At 30.9% G+C, this 15,490-nt stretch overlaps 2 protein-coding genes across 2 annotated transcripts; both read right to left on the bottom strand.

Moving 5' to 3' along the window:
- Positions 1-4,620: 4,620 nt before the first annotated feature.
- On the bottom strand, positions 4,621-7,472 carry LOC125856177 (acyltransferase Pun1-like). The gene is made up of 4 exons (XM_049535731.1): positions 7,436-7,472; positions 6,431-6,660; positions 5,998-6,237; positions 4,621-4,980 (listed from the first exon to the last, which is right to left on the bottom strand). Exons 1-4 carry the CDS (start codon positions 7,470-7,472, stop codon positions 4,621-4,623), a joined length of 867 nt encoding a protein of 288 aa, XP_049391688.1.
- A 2,251-nt stretch (positions 7,473-9,723) lies between these two features.
- On the bottom strand, positions 9,724-15,248 carry LOC125856176 (acyltransferase Pun1-like). Its single transcript, XM_049535730.1, has 4 exons — positions 15,048-15,248; positions 13,891-13,948; positions 10,667-10,896; positions 9,724-10,542 (listed from the first exon to the last, which is right to left on the bottom strand). Exons 1-4 carry the CDS (start codon positions 15,246-15,248, stop codon positions 9,724-9,726), a joined length of 1,308 nt encoding a protein of 435 aa, XP_049391687.1.
- Positions 15,249-15,490: the final 242 nt, after the last annotated feature.

Here is a 15,490-nt window from a genome sequence, read left to right as displayed (position 1 = left end):
AGGGGGATGTATATTGGGATAAGAGATATACACTCAGAAGCAGTAGACATAAAAAGCGTGTTCAAAGGATCCACTTGTGTGATTGTCGAAAGCTTCTTCAACAACCATTACACAACTTGTGGGAAAATATCTACGGAGAAAAGTCTAAAAGTAATAATTATATGTATTGTCAAATATGTCAACAAGAGAATTAGAGCAATGAAAGTGATATTTGGCCCCTTTGACTGGGCAAGAGAAAATCAAAGGTGTTCCCATTTTCAAAAATTAGATCAATGAAAGTGAAATGTGCCCTATTTTGTGGTGTGGTCCTTCCCAGAACTTTGTTAATGCTGAATTTTGTGTGTACTCACATTGCTCAACAATGAAAGTGAATATTTTAAGTATTTAGCAAAACCTCAGTGCATAAAAGTTAAGCCTCGTTCCTTTTTTTTGAACGCGCAGGTGGACTATTTGTTAGGAGACAATCCATTAAAAATGTCATACATGGAGCTAGGTATCCACAGAGGATTCTTCACAGGGGATCCTCAATCGCGAACCATCCAGCAAAGATACAATGCAGGTCTGGTTTCATTGTGATGAATTCACAATCACCAAACCCGAACTTACTAGCGGGGGCTGTGGTGGGTGGTCCTGATCAGCACGATCATTTCTGTAACAAACTCAATTTTCAACACAAACACTGATATATATATTGTTATTATGGAATACAAGTTACAACGTATAATACCCACAACACAGTAACAACACACTAATTATAGATAGATAACATAGAAGAGGGTAACTAGAAGGGGATGAGATTCTAGACCATAGAAAGGAGATGAGAGGATCAGAAAGCCAAAGCTTCACATAATTTGCATGCCCCTTCTTCTAACTTTTAGTCCTTTTTAATAGAGATACTAATTGGGCCTGGATCCCCAATTAAAAGTATTTAATAACCCATAGGCCCTTACCGAGTCAGCTTGGTTCACAACAATTTCCCAGACGAGCGTTCAGATTACGAGCAATATATCTGAACCCACCACTTACCTTGCTCATTCATTTGGCCAACTCTCTAAGTCAAGTGTAGAATTAAGAATGAAGCCATGTTGGTCTTTTTTTCCCCCTAATTGCTTTGTTTCACTTGTAGTAATATAATCCCCCCTTGTTGGGGCATATTATTAATATTTCTATAGTGGCAGCTTTCTTGTTTTAACTAATTTCGTGTTGTGTTCCACTTCTAACATGTATAAAACCTTTTTGAAATTTCCCACTGAACAAAAAGGACATTTGTGTTTTAATTGAAGCATCTTCAACAACCATTATACAACTTGGGGAAAAACACAAAGAGAGAAGTCTTAAAAAATTAAAGCAACTTCAACAATCATTGCACAACTTGTGGAATATATATTGATATATAATTGGAATAATGGATAAACGAGATAGTTTAGATGAATTTTTGTTTTACTATAGTTAACCTAATAGTAAAATTATCTGTGTCTCACGCGGGAATTTAATATTACGAAATTTATAAAATAATACTTAAAACATATTCATAACAAACATTAATAATGTAAAGGAAGATGATAATTATAACATGTTATCATTTATCCTTCAATCAATCATCTTTAATTTGATTTTATAATTTATCCTTTTGCTTCCAGGAAGTGTTACTATTTGATATTTTTGAGGAATCAAATGAACATCAACCGAACCGGAGATATTAAATTTTCTAATAAATAAATAATTGTTGGTAAAGGGATAAATAAATTTTAAAAGGTTGAAAAAAGTGAATAAATAATTTTAACGTGTAGAAAGCTAAACCCTACCTTGTGTTTTACATCTATCATTTTAAAGTTCCCAATTTAAATGTATAATAAGTAATTATAATGATCATTATGATTTCTAATTTGGAGTTAATTCAGAATAATTTTAAAAGAAAAACATGTCAACAAATTTATGATGATAATTATGATTTCTAATTAATCGTAACGATTACCACAACTTTTTTGTTAAAGGCAAGTTTTATGACGACTTATCAAAATTTATTGTTTTAATAAATCTTGCTCTAGCAAATAAAAAATTATTATAGATTTTTTTTTTTTTTTACTTAAAAGTTGTTTGTCTGTTTGAATACAATTTTGGTGAACAATAATAGAGCAGAAATAATTACGTCATTAGAAAAAGAAACAGACAAAAAATATCTAAGTCATGCTGACTCTTTCTAAATTGATTTTTAACCTAAAATTATTCAATAATTCCAAATTGTTTTTATTTCTGCTGACTCTAAAAATTTTGGAGCTCAAGAAAAAAAAAAAATTCTTTAAAGGTTAATTTAAAAACTAAATCTGTCGTTAACGTGACTCATTTTAAGTGAAAAATCTTTGAGTTGGTCTGGACTAAAAAAAAACTACAATGTATAAATATTGTAGTAAACATGGTATATTAATGTGTGTATATATATATATATATTATAATACATAGTCATACATTATAAATACATAACTATATGCTATTATACAATATTGATACATTAAATAACTATTTATACAATATCATACATAGTTATACATTATAAATACATAACTATATGCTATTATACAATATTGATACATTAAATATCTATTTATACAATATCATCCATAACATATAATTCATTATATATACATGCAACCATTTTTGCTGATTTTCTTGGTCATCTGTACAGTTATATAAGAAGACTTTCTATTTCTAAACCTCGTAGATTTTGGAGCTGCTAGTTTGGACTTGGTTCATTGCTTCACTCAAATTCAACCTAATCCGCGATATGATAGGATTGAGCTACAAAAAAAATTTAAAGTTCATTTAAGAATGAGATTTTTAACCTAATCTAAATAAGTCCGTCGACTAGTGAGGCTTAATCAAGACTCGATTGGTCCAACCCAGTCTGAGTAAAGTAAAAAATACTTAATTATAAATATAAAAATAAAAATAAAGTAGAGGACAAGAAGGAAAAAAAAGGCCAAACTCCAAATTTATATAACCCATTATATATGCATATTGTAACATTCTAATAATTAGAGATTGTCCACGATTGTTTTTAATTTATTTTATCAAACTTGATATTAATTAATTAAAAGTTGAGCTAAAATGTATTAATTTCCTTTTTCAATGAGGATGGGTTTAATTTCTCACATGAAAAAAGTCCAAACATTTTACTAATTAAGGGATAATTATGTGATGACACATTAAAGATATTACTTCACTAGTAATAAATATATAAATGTATCATTTTTTTTAATGGATAAAAACAAAAATAATGTTATGATAGCAAGGTAAGACAATTCAGATCCAAATATCACCTGAAATTGAATTTATCTTTTGTAGTAATCACATGTAGTTCCCTGCTAGTATATATTATCCTTTCTTTTTAATTTTTAATTTTAAAATTGATATAAAAACTCGTTCATGGGTTATATTGGAATGATTTCAAAGTTAAAAACATAATTTTTTTCCTTTAAAATATATAAAGGGCCATTCAATTTTTGGTTTAATCAAAAGGGACACTTCGCTAAGAAGGAGCGAGATATGTTTGTGCTATAACTATCGATAACGACATAAAAAAATTGATCATCTCACTGACTTACGAGCGATTTTCTCTTTTTTTTTATCTTTTTTTATTCTCGCTACTTATGAGCGATTTGCTCTCTATTTTTTCCTCCAAAAATTGCTCCACACCAAGCGAGTTTGTAAGTTTTTTTTTTTTGTTTATTCTCGCCCCTGAGCGAGTTCTCAACTTCTTTTATTATATGTCCTCATAGTAATTCCGTCATTAATTTTCATTTAGCTAACGATAAAAAACATTCTAATAATATAGAAAACATTTTTATTTATTAGTAATATTTTTTATAAATTGAAGTAGGATGAACATTTATTAATGAAAAAAAATCATTAATAGGAAAAGAACGTGTTTAAAAAAAGAGAAATAATATATTTAATTGAAAAAAGATGGTTTTGATTTATTAAGGAACAATAAGAGCATTTTTAGATTAAATTATTGGAGACAATGATATTTTTAGATCAAATTATTAACTGAGGATATTTTTATTCATTTTACATAATTTAAGAACATTTTTAACTATGTTCCGTTAATTAGGTCATCACAAAATCCAAGAAAAAAGCTCTTTTCCAACACATGTTTCCAAAAACAGAGAAATTAAACATTGAAAAAACAAAACAGAAGAAAAAACAGAATGTTGAAATAATCCAAGTTGATTGATGGTTGGAGAAGCCAAGTTGATGAAGGTGAATGTCTTCAAGTGACAACTTCTTCTCTGTTGATTTTACACAAATATTATTTATATAAAAAAGGGAAAAGAGTTAAAAATGTCCTTACACTATGTGAAAGGAATCAAAGTCTTCCGTTTGTAGTTTGATCCAAAAATACTTTTGTTGTCAATACTTTGATCCAAAAATGCCCTTACTGTTATTTAATGGGTCAAAAATATTCATTTTCCAAATAAATATATATATTTTTTTAACACATTTTTTTTGTAATAATTTTTAAAAAAATAAGCAAATGTTTATCTTACTTCAATTCAAAAAAAAATAAAAAATTTGGACAGCTCCACGTCTTTCATGATATATATATATGCTTGAAAAGCTTCACCACTTATTATAATTCCTCTTCAACAGCTCCACGTCTTTCATTCTCTGAGGAATCTCCTTTAAATTTGGACAGTTATGGATACCAAGACCTTTAATCAGAGGCATGACATTTGTGCCTAAAAGCCATCTTTTTAGCTTCTCAAGTTCAGTAAGATGGAGGAACTCTAGTTGACTGAAGTTGTTATCACTGATTATTTCTTTTCCTTCATAAGCTCTAAACAAATCAAGATTCCTCAGGTTTGGCAACATTTCCAAAATAGGCATCGGATCTTCTGTCAGTCCTGAGAAACTCAGAACCATCATTGTGATGGAATTTGGAAACAGATGAGGCAGTTTCTCTATTCTCCCACTTAACCACTTAATAATGTCTCGAAAGGTAAATAGTACTTATACAGTCCATTAATTTGGTGATTTCAGTAATTTGGGTTAGAAAAAGAGATATACTCTCAGAAGCAGTGGACATAAATATGTGATTGTTGACATATGTACTGTTAAAGCTTCTTCAGCAGCCATTACACAACTTGTGGGAAAAAGTATAAAAGTAATAATTATATATGTTGTACATTGGTCCACAAATATCATAAAGTTAGGTATATATTTTAAATTTTCTTGGTATTAGGTATGGTATTCGGTGGTTATAAATAAAATATCAAATAGCATATCAAAATATAGAAGTACATAAATAATTCATATATATTTTTATAAATACTAACATATATTCCTCCTACCATTAGTACAACATCAAATGTTAAGATGTTGGAATACTCCTACCATTAGTTTTTTTTTTTATGCCTATGATACACATGTATATATCTACATGTGTGAAATGTTGGTATGATATAATTGAGAGAATTTTTGAAAAGTCAGAGTTATAGTTATACGAGTATATTTGATGAATTGAGTAATTTGTGTGGGATTTTGAGTTAGTTAGCATGTGGACTTGAGTCTTGAACTGTGACCTTTTTCACTAGCATGGAATGAATGTGACACAACATAAGTAGATGCACCATCTGGTCTGGTTACCTTTAAGCAGACTCATCCTATACATATCGAACATATTTGGACAGTTATGCTCTTTAGTGGGAATTGTACATATGATGTTTTCCAAGCAAAATGACTTTCGTCACATCAAACACACTTCATTTTAGTACCACCCAATTTTAGTTCCTTTTAAGGTTAGATCATGTTTGGTGAAAAAGGCATGTAATTAAATTTGAGTCAGAAAATTAGACTTCTAATGATTGGATTATTTTGGTATGCGTTGCTATGTGGTTATGATTCTTTGAGGTCGTTAAAATGATTTTAAAGTTGTTTTTTGGAATTAAAATGTGATTTAGTAGGAATGCCATCCTTTAATATTCAGTGAATACATACACAGGATTCTGCAACAACCAAGACTTTAAGCGCGTTTATCTTGGATTCAGAGAAAATGAACCTCTGATGGATACATCCTTCCATTTTTGGCTCGACAACAGGGGAAACCATAGGACCATCAAATGGTGATGGCATTAGTGAATCCATAGCAAAGTATGGAGGAGATAATGTTGATTTTGGATCTCGAGTTAACCTAGCCCAATCCCTCAAGAAGTAGTATGCGCTACACGCGTCTCCCACCTATTAGAATAGAAATAACAATACGTCATGTGAAAAGTAATAATTGTAAATCTTGATGGATGATAAATCAAAAGCAAAAGTAAAAGCTATACTAAAATAAAAACATAATGTTTAATATGATTTGATCAAATGACCTGCATATTCGAAAACTAATATAAAAAATACATGACAAACTCTAACACTATGCATGCACCTTGTGCAACATGCAAAAACTAAGAGCGACTTCTCCACACTCGAAATGGCTTAATTGTGCAAGAGTTAAGGGACCAAATGTTGATGACGACGAATCTCTACAAGATAAACCTTGAAGGAATGTCAAATCGGGGTGGTTAATAGCTTTATCCATGGAAGAGTTGATTTCGACTTTGAAGAACTCAGCACCATGATCATCACACTCAATAGTAGCATTGTTTTTTAGACTTCCTGCCCATGGATAGTAAAATGTAAGAGTTTTTGACAAAGAATTTGTTAGAAATTTAGATAATTTGTGTTTTGGGATTGTAGCCACTTGATGTTTTGGGTAGAAAAAAACAAAGGGTACATAAATGTTACCAAAAAATTGATCAAGAAGGGAAAGATTGTGCCATCTTTTAGTATATGGGGTGGGAGAAAAAGGTTTGATAATCATCTTTGAAATAGTTGATATCATTTTTTTTAATGGTAAGTCCAATTAACTCTATAGTATACATATTGTATACTACATTGATATTAGATGTGCTAGTCAAAGTACAACTACTAGTTGCACATGGGAATTTAAGGCAAAAAAATGACAGGTATGTGTATATTGGGAATATCACAAATTATAGAAGTCATGGACTACCCTTGTTGTGCACTGCACCTATCTATTCATCAACAATTCATATATCATTCAATGCGAAGAAACTCTTGTATAGTTAGGACGCTATTTTCATTTTTTATGGTGTTTTTTTTTTTAAATTTCTTGTTTTGATTTGGTAAATTATGTCTGGATTTACTATCTGAAATCGCAATCTCTGATGAGGGTCAAATACCTCTAATATCTACTATAAGTGTCAAAGAACAATAAAAAGAATCCTCAAATATAAAAGCAAAAAAGAACATCTTGAATGATAAACAAAATAAGATCATATCGAGGTTCTAATTGTACAACTTTAATATAATGGCTTAAACTGAAAAGTGTTACACTCCCTTGAAATAAGTGCATGCATGTACATCACACCTCCTACAATTGTTGCCAAAGTTCTAAATGCATTCATTTCCAACCATGCTCCAAAATCAAATAACAAATTAAATTAGACCGGTCCACCAAACCAAAATTACTACTCCCTTTTTTTCATATTAAATGAATTTTTGAACCTTTTTCATTGTTTAAAATGTTGGTGAAATTATATATTATAAATCACATTGGAAGATTGAAAATGAAGAAAATAGAATATCTTTTGGAGTGAAGCGCTGATATTTCACTCTCTTTAAGCATAATCAAGTTCACTCAATAAATCTTTTCACCAATTCAGCAGTAATGCTCTTGACTTATCCCCTTTAGAATACAACAACCCAAACACAAAGTGTAATTCGACAAAGTACTCTAGACAAGAGTTGAGTAAAATAATATGAGATTGAATGAAGAACTAATGGTCATGGCAACCACGTCCAGTGAGTAATTAGGGACACATGCCTCCAACGTTCTAATGCAGCAATGTGAAGATGCATATTTTTTATACCTCCGCCCTATTTATTTGTCTTTTATTGACTTGACACCTATAGAAAATAATAATTGATATAGTAATTTTTACCATTTTATCTCTATTAATTGATAGAATTCCAAAATCAATTTACTCGTTACAGAGGTTATACTTTTTTCAAAAATATTAACTTTCTAAATAAATTGAGAGTATAATAGGTAAAAAAATATTGTCTTTTCTTGATTTGTCTAAAATGACAAGTAAAGAAGGACAAGTAAAAAAGGACAGAGGGAGTACAATCAAAATGTCACACTAACACAAAATAATTGAGTAGTTCAAAATTCAGAATAAATTGAAGATGAATGTTCAAATACGATATTTAATTTAGTGGGGATAGATTTTCGTATTATTACCGCAAAAACATTTAGCGACAATCAAATCAGTGTCATTATATCCAGATTAATAGCTAAAGTCTTTAGCGGTATTTCTATAAAATGTTAATGGAAGATCAAGACATGTCCTACCCCGTTTAAACCCGTCTCATTAATATTTCTATATAGGCCTAAACTCAAATGTGATGGTCAGCTCAATCAGAGCAAAAATGGTCAAACAAAATTATAGTGAAACAATGAATCTAATAATCATGTTACGATAATTTTCACTTATAAAAAAATTAGAATATGTTAACAAGAAAATTTTAAAAAATAATCTCATATGTTTGAGGTAGGTTCAAAGTCTTCTTTAAAATATATTTTCTTAAATAATTTTAATCCACTAAATATACCAAAATTGAGTACTTTTAATCTCACCTCAAACATATAACAAATTCTGATTGATAAATTTTAGTAGAGATTTTAAATAATAAAAAAAGATTAACCAAAAACTCCAATAATATATGTATAGTCAAATTCCATAAATTACAAACCAAAAACAACACTAGATACCAAAAATGCATAAATGAAAGTGTGAAAGGGACTCAATCATATACCCTAGTTCATGCCTATATAAATAGAATATTCCGTAAATTAATGGAATATCCATAGAGAGATCAAAATCAATCATTCTAGTTCGAGAAACACGTCACTAACAGCCCCCGAATCGTGGATAAATATATACGAGAGAGGAATCAAGGAGGAACATAATTGCACCTAATATTTATCAATAAAATATTCTTATTTCTTCAGATTTTATTTATAGTTGATTTATTTTTCATATATTATCCTAGTTCGTGAAACACGCCATTGACACTCGAATCATGGATAAATCTTATGAGAAAGAAATCAAGGGATCAACCGATTTGTACTCACACTCTTTGATGAATAAAATTATGTTTCTTCATTTTTTAATTATGATTGCAATTATCAACATGGGTTGTGGTGCACTGGTGGGAGTGTTTCACCCTTAACCAGAGGTCTCGGGTTTGAGCCCTGGGTATGGAGAAAATCCTGTTGGGAGCGCCACCCCCGAATGGGCCCTGCAGAGCACAATTCAGATTTAGTCGGAGCTCCAATGTGGACTCCGAACACCGGGTGGGAAACCAAAAAAAATAAATTATGATTGCAATTTATTTTTCTGTCACTATAAAATTTGTTGCAAACAAAACATATTGTCAAATTACAAACCAAAAACAACAAAACAAGACAACAGAAATGCATAAACAGATAAAAAGAAAATGAAAAATTGCACCTCAAAAAGGTGCTACAGATTCTAGAAATAGAACACCTTTGACCTACCTTTCAAAGTAAAATAGAACACTTTGACCTAACTTTCAAAGTAAACTACGCTTTATTAACTTAGTTTATTTTGACCTGTTCATTTGACGCCCTTAAAATGGAGTAACAAATTGGAGGAGGTCATTGTCATTCTTGAAAACAGACATGTGCTGTTCATTCAAATTTACAAAGGCTTCAACTCCTCTATCATGATCATCAGGTGTATTCATTAAGATAAACAAGTTGCTAAATGAACCACTTTCTTGGCTTGCTCTAGTAGGTTTCCCAAATCCAATATCTATTTTTTCGAATTCGAATGCTAATATACTAGTAATAGTATAAACATCACAATTCCTTTGATGGAATGGCAATTTCCCTGTTCTATATGCCTCCAACATCACTCTGATATATTCATTTTCTTGTAGATTGTTTTTGGTGGACAGGTCATGTTTGGACTTTCTTATGTCGGTTACTAATTTTGTCAGTTTGAGGTCATGTTCGTAGTTTTCGTATATTGGTGTGGAAAATATAGTGGCAATATTTCCTATGCTGGTTGGTGGTAGTGGTGCTTGACTTCGCAAGTTTGAGGTTTGGACTAACTGAGATCGTCCTAAATTGGTAGTAGAAGAAGAAGCGGCGCATTTGTAGAGAAGGGCGCTCACGACCTCGTTCCTCGTTGGGTTTTGCACGCAGGATTCTGCAACAACCAAGGCTTTAAGCGCGTTTATCTTGGATTCAGAGAATACAAACCTCTTTTGAATACATCTTTCCTTTTTTGGCTCAATAACAGGGGAAAACAGAGGAACATCAAATGGTACTGATGGCATTAGTGAATCCTGAACAAAGTATGGAGGAGATAATGTTAATTTTGGATCTCGAGTTAACCTAGCCCAATCCCTCAAGAAGTAGTAAGCGCTGCACGCATCTCCCACCTGTTAGGATTGAAATAACAAGACATGCATCATGCATGCAGAAGTTAATAATTGCAAACCTTGAACGAATCAGAAGAAAAAGAAAAGTATACTAAAAGAAATATGGAGCAAACTCTAACACCACCTTGTGGGACATGCAAAGACTAAGCGCGATTCCTCCACACTCAAAATGGCTTAATTGTACAACAATTAAGGCACCAGATGTCGATGACGACAAATACCCCCAAGATAAACCTTGAGGGAATGTCAAATCAGGGTTATGAATAACTTCGTCCATGGAAGAGTTGATTTCAACTTCGAAGAACTCAGCACCGTGATCATCACACTCAATAGTAGCATTGTCTTTTAGACTTCCTGCCCATGGATAGTAAGATGTTAGAGTTTTTGACAAAGAGTTTGTTAGAAATTCAGATAATTGGTGTTTTGGGATTTTAGCCACTTGATGGTTTGAATAGAAAAAAACAAAGGGCATATACAAATTATCAACAACTTGATCAATAAGGGAAAGATTGTGCCATCTTTGAGTAGATGGGGTGGGAGAAGAAGGCATGATAATCTTCTTTGAAATAGTTGATATCATTTTTTTTTAATGATAAGTATGTCTGTCTTCTTTTAGGATCATACCAAATAACTATATATAGCGGTGACAATTGAACTGAATTTGGATGGATCAAAATGGAATGAGTTAATAAATAAGTGGATTATTAGTCTGTTCAAAAGTTACTTTTGTGAAATTATTTAAAAGGCAGGTCAAAACTCAACCCTTTCATCTCTTACTATGTTTTATTTGTTTTTCTAGTATAATTTTTTAGTATTTAATAAAATTATTATTTTTCTTCGTTATGGCTAATTATGTACAACATATTAAATAAAAAAATGTCTTTCTGGAAATATCTTACAAGATTTCTCAGAGATTAGTTTGGGTTAGATATTTGCCCAATTTTTGATTGATTGTAATAATTTGAGCTAATTAATAAGCGAGTCAATAATCAGTTCAAACCAAAGTGAATTGGGCAGATTATGATTTTATGGAATTATGGCGGATTATGATTTCATGGAATTATATTAAGATATATATATAATTTTAAGTTTTTCCAATTTGAACAAATAAATAATTGTTACCCTAAAGTAGACATTGAAAATTTGTGGGATTCGGTAAGACGTGTTCAATTCTATTTGATTCCAGTTAGAATTCTTGGAGGCTATTAACCCTAAACCCTAGCTTATGTATATAAAGGGTATTATATTACTTAAAGAGGCATCTTGAATCTCGAATATTCCACAAATTAATGTAATATTCATAAATGATCAATCATCCTAGTTTGAGAAATACGTCACTAACGGCCCCGATAAATGTTATGAGAGAAAGAACGGCCCTGATAAATGTTATGAGAGAGCGAATCAAGGATCAACGGAGGAACAAAATTGTACCCGCACTACTTATCAATAAAATATTCTTGTTTCTTCATATTTTATTAAGGGAGGAATGGAATTGTATCCGCACTACTTATCAATAAAATATTCTTATTTCTTCATATTTTATTTCTGATTGCAATTTACTTTCTGTCACATTGGAATTTATCGCAAACAACTAGATATACATACATATTGAAGAATACATGCATCTGCCGTATAGTTGCATCATCCATGCAGTAGTGTTGTTCTATTTTTGGTAAAATACGTATTCATATAGGGTGTCTACATTGAATTTATTCAACTTATTATGATCAACTAAATTTCAGAAATTTACGTGGAGTGGACTTTTGTAAGGCCGGCGTTTAATTTTTGACCCCGTTAAAAAAAATATTATGCAAAATGAAAATATATACCTCCAATTATTAGGGATTTTTTTTTTTAACTTAAAAGTTGTTTGTTTGTTTGAATACAATTTTGGTAAACAATAATAGAGCAGAAATAATTACGTCATTAGAAAAAGAAACAGACAAAAAAATATCTAAGTCATGCTGACTCTTTCTAAATTGACTTTTAAACTCATTTTTTTCAATAATTCCAAATCAGCATTATTTGAAACAGGTAACAGCTATTACTGATTAAGATTAAGATGTGATCTATATTAAGATCTTTATAGAGGGCATTTTAATATTATCGAACTTAGAATTTGGATCGTAACCTAAATCAATTATTGAATCGAACATAAATTAGTACGCAATTGACCAAAAAAGACTAAAAGAAAAACTTATATATAAAAATGGGTAAAGGGTCAAATACGCCCCTAAACTATTCGAAAAGGTCTAGATATACCCTCCGTTTAAAGTTTGGCTCACTCATGCCCTCGCCGTCCAACTTTTCGTCTAGATATGCCCTTATGGGTGTTAGTTGGCCTGCTGGACATATCCAGCTCATTTTCCATTTCTTTAAATGCCACATGGAATTGCCATGTCATTTTGACTTTACCACATGCCATTTATATGAAAATGGAAAGGGATCAATTATGCCCCTAAAAAAATTGAAAAAATTACTCATTTTCGAGATTTGCCGAAAAAAATAAAAATTAAAAAAAATTGTTGAAATTTTTGAATTTAAGGTTACTATATTTATTTGTGATTTTTTGGTGTTAATTTTATGTATTTTTCATATTTTTTATTCATCATTACTCATTTTCGGGATTTACCGATTTTTTTTAAAAAAAAGAATTGTTGAAATTGTTGAATTTAAGGTTACAATATTTATTTGTGAATTTTTTGCGTTAATTTTATGTTTTTTTTATTTATATTTTTCCTATTTTTTATTAATCAATTACTCATTTTTGGGATTTACCAAAAAAAATAAAAATTTAAACAAAATTGTTGAAAACAGATTGAGTAGTTTATTTAAAAGGGGGTTGATTTATGGGTCGGATTTGGTGTTTATGGGTTCGAATTTTTTAGGGGCATAACTGATCCCTCTCCATTTTCATATAAATGTCATGTGGTATAGTCAAAATGAAATGACAATTCCATGCGACATTTAAAGAAATGAAAAATGAGTTGAATATGTCCAGCATGCTAACTAACGCCCATAAGGGCATATCTAGACGAAAAGTTGGGTGGCGAGGGCATGATTGAGCCAAACTTTAAACGGAAGGTATATCTAGACCTTTTCGAAAAATTTAGGGGCATATTTGACCCTTTACCCTATAAAAATTGACTAATCTTAAAACATTACTAAACTGAGACAACTAGTTATTTCCTTCCTCTTCTCTTCCAGGACTAAGTGCCTCTCAGTTCCTCTTCCAAATACATATATGGATGGATGGGGAAACAACTTTCCCTTTCTACCAAAATGCGATCTTCACGATGTTGATTTACCTTTCTTAATACTTTCAACTTAACATAAGAACACAATTACCTGCCCAATCATCACTCATGATTTGATAGTACACTCTTGGCAACAATTCTTTTCTCAACTTACAATAAACCGAACAAGAAAACAGTTTATTCAACAAAATATTTTTCTTATTACAATGAAAAACTTGGTATAAAATCTTTTTCAATACCCTTTATATAAACCTTTCTTTCTCCAAAATCCTATTTGAATGCGGTAATGTTTACAAATCTAATTTATTTATATAAATAAATACCAAAGAAGTATATATAATTTAATTTTTCTATTTTTCTTATTTTGGAGCAAGTATTAGTAATTCTAACACCATAAGTATCGCTTTCATATATGCAAACAGTGGTGACGAAATACTCATCAACCTCTTCCCCACTATGCAGGTGAGCATCAAGCAGGGGCGGAGCTACATTTGGACATCCTTCGCCGGAAAATTATAAGTAAAATGCTGTACAAATGGTTAAATTTAATATGGACTAATGACAAATATCATATCAGTATTAAAAAATCATTACAACTTGGTAGTATGAACAAAAAGCTTCTTCGATTGATTCATGTTAAGTATTTGTTCCTGCACATTAATACATGGTGTCATCTTTTAAGATATAACAAGGTCTTTTACAACAGATCAAAGATAAGTTATCTAATACAATACTTTTTGACTATGCCAAACTCGTTTGGTAATTCAAAAGCCATACAAACTTCATGTTGATGACAGAGACGATTCTGTTATTATCAACGATTCGTGAGGATTTCAATAGAAAAACATATAATGACATTACTTTTGGAGATTGTAGGACTTCCTGAGTTTCTTAAGTTGTGATTTTGACCTAACTTGATTAACACATGGTCAGCTCCATCTATTACGTTGTCATTGCAAATGTTCGACTAAAACATAAAAATTAAATCGGAGCTACAAATTAGTTGTAAATATATCAGTATAAAGAAACCAATCAGAGATGTTTAATCAGTCTAAAGACTAAAATTCGAAATATAACTTGCCTAATTATATTCACTTTCAAATAATAATCTATCAACATTTTCATTTCACAATGGTATGTCATTTATCGAAGTAAAGAACATATTATAAGACAATTTGCTAACGACAAGACATGAATGGGCTAAAACTTTATTTATGTCACGAACATTAATAATATTAATGTAAGTACCTTAACGCGAGGGCGTTTTTCAGCGTTGAGCTTGCGAACTTGATATCGGATAGTTTTAGAGAAGAGTCTGTTCTGTCTCTTCTCTTTGTACCTCATTACACTCGCCTCTCTTCGTCCCGCCTTCATCTCCTCATCCTCTACTTCTCTTTCTTCATTTCCAATTACTTCTGGCACTCTATATACAACTGAACTGCTACTCATAAGTTGCCCCTATACAAATCACAATGTTGCCCTTTGAATTAGCTATTTCATTTTGTCATGTTTAATACAATCATGAAACAACTTCTTTTAATTTGAATCAAGAAATCCACAAATGACACAATATTTGAAACTCTATGCGTAATAGGTTTGTCACTCCAGTACCACCATAAAGTTTGAACTATATTGTTTGTCTACTTCACACATCACAGGCTGTGTTCTTACTGCTAGCACAAAATCATGCA

This window comes from Solanum stenotomum, chromosome 2, assembly GCF_019186545.1.
Source record: "Solanum stenotomum isolate F172 chromosome 2, ASM1918654v1, whole genome shotgun sequence".
Taxonomy (NCBI): domain Eukaryota; kingdom Viridiplantae; phylum Streptophyta; class Magnoliopsida; order Solanales; family Solanaceae; genus Solanum; species Solanum stenotomum.
The sequence above is the reverse complement of the archived record's forward strand: the minus strand, read 5'-3'. Positions and strand labels throughout refer to the sequence as shown.

Coding starts and splice junctions, on each gene's coding strand:
- LOC125856177 (XM_049535731.1), bottom strand. CDS start 7,472: ATGAATGCATTTAGAACTTTGGCAACAATTGTAGGAG. Junction 6,661..7,435: donor TTTGGCAACAATTGTAGGAG/GTGTGATGTACA, acceptor ATCCATGGGCAG/GAAGTCTAAAAAACAATGCT. Junction 4,981..5,997: donor TGGTTGTTGCAGAATCCTGT/GTATGTATTCAC, acceptor GACATTATTAAG/TGGTTAAGTGGGAGAATAGA.
- LOC125856176 (XM_049535730.1), bottom strand. CDS start 15,248: ATGAGTAGCAGTTCAGTTGTATATAGAGTGCCAGAAGTAATTGGAAAT. Junction 13,949..15,047: donor AAAAACGCCCTCGCGTTAAG/GTACTTACATTA, acceptor GTTTATTGTAAG/TTGAGAAAAGAATTGTTGCC. Junction 10,897..13,890: donor CATGAGTGATGATTGGGCAG/GTAATTGTGTTC, acceptor ATCCATGGGCAG/GAAGTCTAAAAGACAATGCT.